Here is an 11,182-nt window from a genome sequence, read left to right as displayed (position 1 = left end):
GGGAGACAGAGAGGAAGATATGGATAACATAGGTTGCGAAATGTGCACCTTGAATTCCAGTCCTGGTCACAATAACGTCCTATCAAATAAGAGATGTGGCAGCTAGTAGAAAAATCTATTCCATGCATAAACTTTGTTGTAACTAATCCACAGTTTCCTGTGAGCATGGCCTTGACCTAAACTATCCACTCAAAGTAACACCCAGTGGAAAACTGTGCCTAATGACTAACTCGGACAACTACATGCAGAGTACACAGTTCAGCACAATACAGTTGGCAACAACTGCATCACACCTGAGATCATTTGCATCTTCTCCCCCCCCCCCCCCCCCCCTCCACAACCACTGCCACTACCATTACCTGCACTTTCTCTGAAACCCAGAACGTTCTACAGTGACACAATTGTCCTGCTTGTAACCTTCGCTGGTCCATCTTCTCCCACCCACTTCTAGACTCTTCTCACAGTGACGCTGACAACATTTCATTCCAGTTTCTTCTTTTTCTCTCAACTCACCAGTCTTTAGAACAACTCTCTCACTGCAGTTTTTATTAATTTTTAGACTTATTTTACCACTTTATTCTTTTTGGACAATTTACCTTTCCCTGAGGATCTCTATCCTACTTTCATACATTTTCTCTGATGGAGAGTTCCATTTTAACCACTGAATGACAGTCACGACTAACTGCTTTAATGAACCTGTCAGTGACAAAGTTCCTTGTGTATTGTGGAAGTTGCCTATCTTCACATTTTCTTAATATGTTTTGCACAGAAAGGTTAAATCAAAGAGAGGAAATTTATAGTTCTTAACAATAAAGCAATACATTCACATACTTCTTGGAACTGATGGATAACTTCTGACACAACAGAGAATTTAATGTTCTGCAACCCTGGACAAACATAATTGAGCACAAGATAATGTACAAAATTTGAACAGATTTACAGGAACAGTTTTAGGAAGTTTATTTTTCAGGTACCAATTTAAAAATAATTTTGTAGACAGCAATATATGTTGGTGATGACTATGTTTTGTGAAACACAATAAACAACAAAGAACTGAGTAATTTTTATATAAAAGTTAACACTTTTCTTTATTTAAAATATAGATATATCTAAATAAGAAAATACCAATGGAAAAAGCAGTTTCTTTTTTGTGTGCATAGGTTTAACAGTCTGCAATGGAAATAACTATTGTACAGTTGTAGAAAATTACCTACTATGATTGCTGTGTTTCCTTGTGTGTTATTTACCTTTCTGTATCCCAATATTCTATACTTCACTTTCATTTGTTTGTTAAATTTGTGTGTGTGTGTGTGTGTGTGTGTGTGTGTGTGTGTGTGTGTGTGTGTGTGTGTGTGTGTGTGTGTGTTTTGAATATAAGCAGCACAACAAAAAATTAATTAATGAAATGGCATGCTGCTTAATTAATGAACCTCACTATCAGCTGAAACTATCTACCACAAATAAAGTTTGAAGCCTTAACTTGCTTAAATCTTGTATTTAATTTATTTAAGAGCTCTTCATGTCTTATTGGAAAGCAAAATGAGAAAACTTCAATAAAGTAATACATCAGTGCTGTTTTCAGATGAATGGAGAGTTGCTAGACTTATTTTGTGCAATGGACTTTTCACATGCAGTAGAATTCCAACCTCTGCCTGCATAAACAACAAACAAAATGTGATAAAAGTTTTTATTTATTTTAAATTACCAAACAGCATTTACTTTTTGAATTTTGGTCATTATGAACATCTCTGTTATGGAATCTTCCTTAGGCAATAAATAATTAAATAAGTAAATAAGTAATTAAATAAATAAATAGAAATCTGAGAGCTTGAGCAGATTCACACATCAGTTATAAGCAATGAGGAAGATTTCTTGCTCTCCAGTTAAATAAATATGTTGAAATACTTAACAGCGCAACTGTTATATTTCATATAGACTATGCTGAAAGTTGTAGTGTAACAGGTAATATAAAATCCACATTGACTTCAGAAGTTATTCTTATTAAAGATTAGTAGAGCATACTATATTTTTATTTTTATTACATTATAAAATATTCATTTTCTTAGAATTCAGAGGACAAGTTCAAACATAAAAAAATATGAGTTAAAAGACAGCTGGTTGCTGCTTATCTCTGAAGAAGATTGTCTTTACATTTTCAGTTAAGTCTTTGATGGTGCCGCATACTCCAACTTTTATATGCATGTAGATTTACTGTCTTTCATATCACAGTACTAGAAAACTGGCCATCAGAAACTATAAAATGAGGTTTCGCATGAACTGAACAGTATTCAGTACTCCTTCAAATTCACTTTACAGATGCAAGCAATGCCATATATCACAACAGAATGATCGAAGATCAAACCCCTAAGTAAACAGATCACATCTGTCGCCTTAAACAGCTATAGAAACATTGCTCCATAAATCAACACTGCAGAAAGATGATAGTAATAATAATATGTTATTGTCCAGTTACTGGAATGGAATACAGACAAATTGCACCCACGATGTGCCATTGTCTTCTGTTACTCAGCAAAAAGATATAACCAAAACCATTATTGTGTCAACATCAATGCAAGATGAATTAAGCAAAATTGATATTACATTGATTTAGTATCTGGTCCTTTATAGCACTGATTTTAAACACACACTGCAACATTTTTACACAGATGTTTTCTTGTAGTATTATGCACTGCAAGACTGACACATGGAATTTCTTGTAACAATTTATACAGTTAGTTCATTTTCCATAAATTCACTATACAGTACACAAAAAGTGGACATTACTGACCTCCATTGAGGTTGAGACAGCAAAACTTGTTTTTATATCACTTATAACACACATTTAAAAATCCTACACTTATTGTGCTTTGGTAATATTATTTAAAAACTGTTTCTCATGATCAGCAATTTCTGAACTGCCTGTTCTGCACTAGTTCCTTCAAATAGGACAGCTCTCACATGATGCATGGGACATAACAGTTTTCCTTTTGATGTAAGTACCATATTAATCATATCATCTTATATGTACACATTTCAAAATTAGTACATGTAGTGTATTATGTACTTATACGAGGTTTTTGTTTCTTAACAAAATCCTGGGCCATTTTGTCCACAGTTCTTGTCTCCAGAATCTGCAGTATTGGATGGTCTGCAAACACGTAACATTAGGTTCATATATACTATACTACGACTTTTGGTTATTTTCAGACATTCAAAATACATTGTTATTATTTGTTTTTGACATAATCTAGTACATGAGTGCTCACTGCACACTGCCATGAAAGTAGGGCCTTAACCAACTCTGAAGTGTACTCATTCACTCATTTGCACATCATAATGTATAGAGCATACCATGAAAAAGAACCTTAGGGATTTGGGCTGAGCCACAACAAAAATCAACACACAAATGCAACTATGATTAACTGCTTCTGTCAATTAAATGAAAAACTGTTATTTGAGGTAAGCTACAGATATTTGCAAAAGGTGCTTACTAAAAAATTTATTTCATCAAAAAAGGTTGCATATTATCATTTTGAATTAATTTAAGAGTCACTACATCTACAAATCTGCTGCTCTTCTTTCACAATATTACGCTTTTGTTAAACTGCTACAGAATATTTAACTACTATGAGAATATTCTGAATAACTGTATTATATACTATATACATCTGCATGAAAATGGATTCATTTCAGTGACTAGAAGAGATGTTGAATAGCAAATAGGCATTTGCTTGCTAAGTTTCTTAGATAGATAGCTAGCTATCTCTCTCTCTCTCTCTCTCTCTCTCTCTCTCTCTCTCTCTCTCTCTCTCTCTCTCTCTCTCTCACACACACACACACACACACACACACACACGTTAAACGGCAAACAAATGAAAAAGGCTTCCATTTGCAGTGATATTACTGTACAGGGCATCTCATATGGATACCTATAGTCAGAAACTTCTGGTAGAATGTAAATAATTTAGGAGTAAATGTGACCACTCACTGAAAAGCAGAAGCAGAGTAGATGACAGACACACACAGAATGAAAACAAGTTTTCATTATCTTTTGCATGTGCTTGTGTTGACTCAGTCCTTCTCCTATAATGTGAGTGGCCTCAAAAATGGTTCTGAGCACTATGGGACTCAACTTCTGAGGTCATCAGTCCGCTAGAACTTAGAACTACTTAAACCTAACTAACCTAAGGAGAGCACATACATCCATGCCTGAGGCAGGATTCGAACCTGTGACTGTAGCGGTCATGCGGTTCCAGACTGTAGCGCCTAGAACCACTCAGCCACACCGGCCGGCTGAGTGGTCTCCTTTACTTTAATAGACACATGACAGATAGTCTGCCATTGTAACTTTGAATCTGTTGTAAGATGGAATTATGTTCTGGGAGAATGAAACAATGCAAATAATATAAAATTCCTCCAAATATAATGATTACATTTGTTGTTGTTATTGTGGTCTTCAGTCTGAAGACTGGTTTGATGCAGCTCTCCTTGCTGCACAATCCTGTGCAATCCTTTTCATCTCTGAATAATTACTACAACTTTCATCCTTATCAATCTGCTTATTGTATTCATATGACAGTTTTTACCTCCCCCCCCCCCTTCCCACTCCCCTCACACACACACACACACACACACACACACACACACACTCTCTTCCCTCCTATCAACCCATCCCTTCTTCTATTCAGGTTGTGCCACAAATTTTTTTTGTCTTCCCAGTTACATTCAGTACCTCCTCATTAGTTACACGAATACGCATATAATTGTTTTTTTAGTGTCCACATTTCACTTGCTAACACTAAAAGCTATATTCAGTGTTAACATATTCCTCTTCTTCAGAAACAATTTTCTTTCCACTCCCAGTCTACACATTACATCCTTTCTACTTTGACCATCATCCATAATTTTGTTGCCCAAATAGCAAAACCCATTTAATACTTTTAAAGTCGTATTTTCTAATTAAATTCCATCTACACCTCCTGATTTAACCTGACTACATTCCATTATCTTTGTTTTTCTTTTGTTGATGTTTGAAGATGCTATGTACTCGGTTCAACTGCTCTTCTCAGTCCATTACTATGTCTGACAGAATTACAATGTCACTGTCAAACCCCAAAGTTTTTATTTCTTGTCCCTTAACTTTAATCCTCACCACGAATATTTCTTTGGTTTCGATGCTACAACGCTCACTCCCTTCTCAACTACTACTTCCCTTTCATGCCCAGTTACTGTTTTCACTGCTGTCTGGTTTGTGTACAAGTTGTGTACACTCTTTTGCTCCCTACATTTTACACTTGCTACCTGCGGAATTTCAAATAGTGTATTTCAGTAGGCATTGCCACTTTTTTCAAATCTACAAAAGCCACAAATATAGGTTTGCCTTTCTCTAACCTATCTCCTAAGATAAGTTGTATAGCCTCGCGCGTTCCTACATTTCTCCAGAACACAAACTAATCTTCTTCGAGGGCAGCTTCTGCCAATTTTTCAGTTCTTCTGTAAAAAATTCAAGTTAGTATTTTGCAAACATGACTTATTAAACAGGTAGTTTAGTAATATTCACACATGTCAGCACCTACTTTCTTTGCAACTGGGTGGAATAGTTTTGTCATGGCTGGTTCTTCCAATGAAGTAGTTCTGATGGATGGCAACTTAGATCTTTTAGTGTCTTGTCAAACTCTTCTCACATATCGTATGTCTGATCTCATCTTCATCTATGTCCTCTACCCTCTTGACTTGAAGTTCATTTCCATTGTATAGCACCTCTATATATTCTTTGCTCCTGTCAGCTTTCCCTTCTTTGCTTATTACTGGTTTTTATCATTTGATTTTCATATGGCTGTTTCTCTTTTCTCCAAAGGTCTCTTTAATTTTCCTACTGGCGGTACCTACAGTACCATTTCCCCAAAGGAGGCATGTCAAGTTGCAGACAGGCATGAATAAAAGACACTCACTCACAGCTTTCGGCCACATACTTTGTCAGTAAGAACACACACACACACACACACACACACACACACACACACACACAAAATCATGCCTCACACACACATGACCATCAACTCCAGCATCTCTGGCCAGAATGCGACATTACGTGGGATGCAAGCAGCAATCTGGAGGGGGTGGGGAAGGGGAAGAGATAGTAGTGTACAAGTGGGGAGAAAGACAAATGTTGACTGATGGCGTGTGCAGGGACTAGACTGCCAACAGGCCCAGCTTCAGGAGGTTGTGGGGCAGGGAGATGGGGGAAAAAGGAACAAAAAATGACAGGAGTGGGGAAAGACGGGCAGATGTGTTGGCAAAAGCGTGCAAATAAACAGGATGGGAGACGAGAATGGGAAGGGGATGACGGGACAGTGGGGATGGAAACTGTTGGGTGGAGGGAGTGGGGCAGTATGTTATCGTAGGTTGAGGCCAGGATAATTATGTGAGTGGAGAATGTGTTATAAGGATAACTCCCATTTGTGCAGTTCAGAAAAGCTGGTGGTGTAGGGAAGGATCCAGATGGCTCGGGTAGTGAAGCAGCCACTGAAATAAAATGTGTCATATTCAGTTGCCTGGGGACGGCATATCTACTGTGATAAAAACTAACTTGCTCAGTATGGTGAGGGTCTCACCAAGGCCTTCACAGACAGGCACTAGCCCCCAGACCTAGTCTGAAAATAGATATCCTGGTCCATTTACTCTCAAAACCCCACTCCTCCCACCACATCTGCCCGTCTTTCCCCATTCCTGTCATTTTTTTGTTCCTTTTTTCCCTATCTCCCTGCCCCACAACCTACTGAAGCTGGGCCTGTTGGCAGTCTAGTCCCTGGCACACGCCACCAGACAACGTTCGTCTCTCTCCCCATTTGTACACTACTCTCTCTTCCCCTTCCCCACCCCCTCCAGATTGCTGCTTGCATCCCACGTGATGTTGCATTCTGCCAGAGGTGTGTGTGTGTGTGTGTGTGTGTGTGTGTGTGTGTGTGTGTGTGTGTGTGTGTGTGTGTGTCCTTACTGACAAAGGCTGTGGCCGAAAGCTGTGAGTGAGTGTCTTTTAATCATGCCCGTGTGCATCTTGACGTGTCTTCTGTGGGGGAAAGGTACTGTAAGTACCCCCTGTAGGAAAATTAAAGAGACCTTTGGAGGAAAGAGAAACAGCTATATGAAAAATCAAATGATAAAAACCAGTAATAAGCAAAGAAGGGAAAGCTGAAAGGAGCAAAGAGTATATAGAGGTGCTATACAAGGGAAATGAACTTCAAGTCAATATCATAGAGAGGGAAGAGGACATAGATGTAGATGAGATCAGAGATACGATATGTGAGAAGAGTTTGACAAGACACTGAAAGATCTAAGTTGCCATCCATCAGAACTAGTGTCATTGGAAGAACTGACCACGACAAAACTATTCCACCAGATTTTCTGAATTGTGCAGATGGAAGATATCCTTACAACACATTCTCTGCTCCCATAATCATCTCAGTCATCTCAGCCTCAACCTACAGTAATATATTGTCCCCACACAGCAATTTCCAGCCCCCCCCCCCCCCCCCCGCCCTACCATCTCCTCCCCATTTTTGTCTCCCACCCTGTTTATATGCAGCCCTTTGCCAAAGCATCTGCCCCTCTTTCCCTGCTCCTCTCCTTTCTTGTTCCTCTTACTCCCACCTTCCTGCTCCGCAACCTCCTGATGCTGTGCCTGTTGGCTACTGATGAAGGCCGTGGCCAAAAACTAAATATGAGTGTCTTTTCATTGTGCCCATCTGCAACTTGACATGTCTTCTTTATGGTAAGTCTGTCTTTTCCTACATTGTTGATATCCCTAACTGGAGTTCCCATTGTTCAGTTTGTAGTGATATATGCTTCTATATCCTTATATTTCATCATTTTCTCTAACCATTACTGCTTCACCATTTTGCTCTTCTCATTAGTCTCATTTTTTACACATTTGTTTGCTCCATTTGATGTACAAGGATTTCTACTAGCTCTTGTTTTTTTCCCTTTTTGATCCTCTGCTGCCTTCAAAATTTCATCTCTCAAAGCTGCCCATTTGTCGTCTTCTATATTCCTTCCCCCTGTTGTTGTCAATCATTGTCTAGTGCTCCATCTGAAGCTCTCAACAACCTCAAGTTCTTTCAGCGTATCCAGGTCCCATCTCCTTAATTTCCTACCTTTTTTTGCAATCTATTCAGTTTTAATGTAGGGTTCATAACAAATACATTGTGATAAGAGTCCACATCTGCACCTGGAAATGACTTAAAATTTAAAATCTGGTTCCAAAATCTCTTTTTTTTACCATGTATAATCAAATTAATACCTTCTGGTGTCCCAGGTCTCTTCTACACATACAACCCTCTTTCGTGGTTCCTATATCAAGAGTTAGTGATTATCAAATTATGCTCTGTGTGGAATTCTACCAAGCAGTTACCTTTTCCATTACTTTCTCCCACTCCATATTCACTTACTATTTTTCCTTCTCTTCCTTTTCCTATTATTAAATTACAGTCCCCCATCACAATTAAATTTCTGTCTCCGTTAACTATCTGAATAATTTATTTTATCTCACCATAAATTTCTTCAATCACTTTATCATCTGAGGAAATAATTGTACTACTATATACTACTGCGGTGATGTACTACTGTGGTGGGTGTTGGTTTTGCATCTATTTTGACTAAGATAATGCATCCATTACTTTGTTCACAGTACCTCACCTGAATTTCTATTTGTTATTCATTATTAGACCTACTCGTGCATTACCTGTTACTCCTGCCACTGAACTTCGCCAATTCCCACTACATCTGACTTCAACCTATCCATCCACTTTTAAATTTTCTAGCCTCATTCCACACTCCGATCCATAGAAAGCCAGTTCTGTTTCTCCTGATGATGATATTGTCCTGAGTAGTCCCTGCCTGGAGATCCAAATGGGAGACTATTCTACCTACAGAATATTTTACCCAAGAGGATGTCATCACCATTTCATCCAACAGTAGAGCTGCTTGTCTTTGGGAAAAATTACAGATGTAATTTCCCCTTGCCTGCAGCCATTCACAGTACTAGGTTGAATTAGTCATTCATCCAGACCATTACCTCTGTAACTACTGAAAAGGCTGCTGCCTTGTTCAGAAACCATCCGTTTGTCTGGCATCTCAACATATACACCCCCATTGTGGTTTCAACTATGATGTGACTACGAGTATCATTGAGACACACAAGCCACGCTGCCACAGTAATGCTTATTGTTCATGTGGGGAGGGAGGAATAACAAAGGGCCTAGGAATTTAGACACACACACACACACACACACACACACACACACACACACACACACACACACACACACACACACACACACACCGTGCTTGAAATAAGACGTTCCAGTGATTGATCTTCTGGAAAGAGAGGGGGAGGGGGGGGGGGAATTTTTGAAATTTAGACTTCTTAAAACCAATCTTATTTTAACACTTTATGTCATTTTAAAAATGTGAATACAGTATTTGCACTTGTAAAAAAAGTTCGATCGTACCACATCTTCATAAACAGAGGTTCTGATCTGTTTCGTCAGAGGTACTAGTGTGGAATACCAGTGCATTCCATCACAAATCAAGAAGTGTGTGTGTGTTTCAACTTTACCATATCTTTGTAATTATAAAATTGTTTATTTATGTATTAACAATCCCAAATTATTTGCAGGAAGCCATTTTCGACTATCAGAGATTAAAATACTTGGGCACTTCACATTATATGCTCATGGAAATCAATAACAAGTTAAAATGTAGAAATTTTAACTCCGAGCTTTTTCAGAATATATACTGTTGGAACAAGCAATGCAAGGGAATAATGCAGGGAAAAAGGCTAGAGAAGAATGGAGAAGTTACCTGTAAAAATATGAGTGTTTTCAATTATTTTACCCATGCACACTACCATGAAATAATAAAAAAAGGTAAAATGTTCAATGGAATGGATTTAGCATTCTCTAAAAATACCATTACACATAATCCTTGTTCAAGTTTCCTATTATTTGGAACAGAGCTTTTAAGTAAATCAAAATTTTGATTTCAGAGATTGACTACATCATGTGCAGTTTTATTTTTAATGTTACCCTAAGGATTTAGTGTGGCTGATGTTGATACAGTGACAAAGACCTGCATAAGGGCTGCATTTTATCATTTTACAGGCAGGATTCACTTCTGTGTAGCTTGAAAATACCGAAATGGGCAAAATTATCTAATAGCAAAAAAATCATGAAATAAAGGGTTTGTTTCAAAAATAAAAGCAGGCTATGCAATGACTTCCTTGAAGAAATTTGCAGCTTGTGTGGACCCATATATACATAAGACGGTAAGAGGTACTGCAATTGTCTCTTCTAAGGAAGCATGGGATTTGTGATCTAAAGATTTCCTGGCAATATTTTTATTGCTCCCATTTATCCAGCCAGGTGCACTCATTCATGTAACCTCATGTTAACAATAGCCTATCAAGTCATTACCTGCTGGTGATATCTAAAGAGTGAGTGTCTTTGCTACACTGTGCCTCCTTTATGAAAGAAGGCATGATGAAGCAAGTACAAAGATACTCATTCTATAGGTATCACCTGAAGATGATGGAAAGGTACACTGTTGAAATGTCATGTTACATAAAAGATTGCACATGGCTGGACACCCAGCTGCAGTACAAGTAAGAATGGGATTATATTATCTCACAAATAAGGTTACAGGAGATGATGCATTGCACTATTTAGAAGATACTCACACTGCTAGTAAAAAGAAAAAACTGGTACAATGAAATGAATCCGTTTTTGGACTCTTTGATTAAAGCAAGTGTTAGTGGAAACTAGGACATGTTAATCAGAGTTATTTCACTTTAGCTTTACCAACCTTATTATCTGGCCACATCTCAATTAACAAATCTGAAGATATATTAAGAGCCTTAACATTTGTTTACAAGTGGACAGAAACACCAGGAGGTAGGGTGATGACTTGGCACTGTCTTGTTATGTTTGGAAACTGTTCACAGAAAACTGCTGCAAAGGATGCATCTTGACATTAATTATAGATGAACAGCATGTCCCTTTCAGAGGGTCCTGCAAATATATTTAGTATTTCTCCCACAAAAAATATTTAGATAGAGAAAGTGGTGAAAAGACAGTCTGTGCAGTGCACAAAAAATATTTGCAAAGACCGTAGTGGAAGTATTTGT

The 11,182-nt window shown here is 38.0% G+C and overlaps 1 protein-coding gene across 1 annotated transcript in view; it reads right to left on the bottom strand.

Moving 5' to 3' along the window:
• Positions 1 to 358: 358 nt before the first annotated feature.
• LOC126353909 (BAI1-associated protein 3) overlaps positions 359 to 11,182 on the bottom strand; it is a 1,859,046-nt gene continuing 1,848,222 nt past the window's right edge. Inside the window, exon 31 of the mRNA XM_050003139.1 lies at positions 359 to 3,148. Within this exon, the coding sequence (XP_049859096.1) occupies positions 3,057 to 3,148 (92 nt within the window). The 3' untranslated portion in view covers positions 359 to 3,056. The remainder of the gene's footprint in view (positions 3,149 to 11,182) is intronic.

The sequence above is a fragment of the Schistocerca gregaria genome, chromosome 3 (genome assembly GCF_023897955.1).
Source record: "Schistocerca gregaria isolate iqSchGreg1 chromosome 3, iqSchGreg1.2, whole genome shotgun sequence".
In the NCBI taxonomy this organism is placed as follows: Eukaryota; Metazoa; Arthropoda; class Insecta; order Orthoptera; family Acrididae; genus Schistocerca; species Schistocerca gregaria.
Note: the sequence above shows the minus strand (reverse complement) of the source record. Positions and strands in the feature narration are given on the sequence as shown.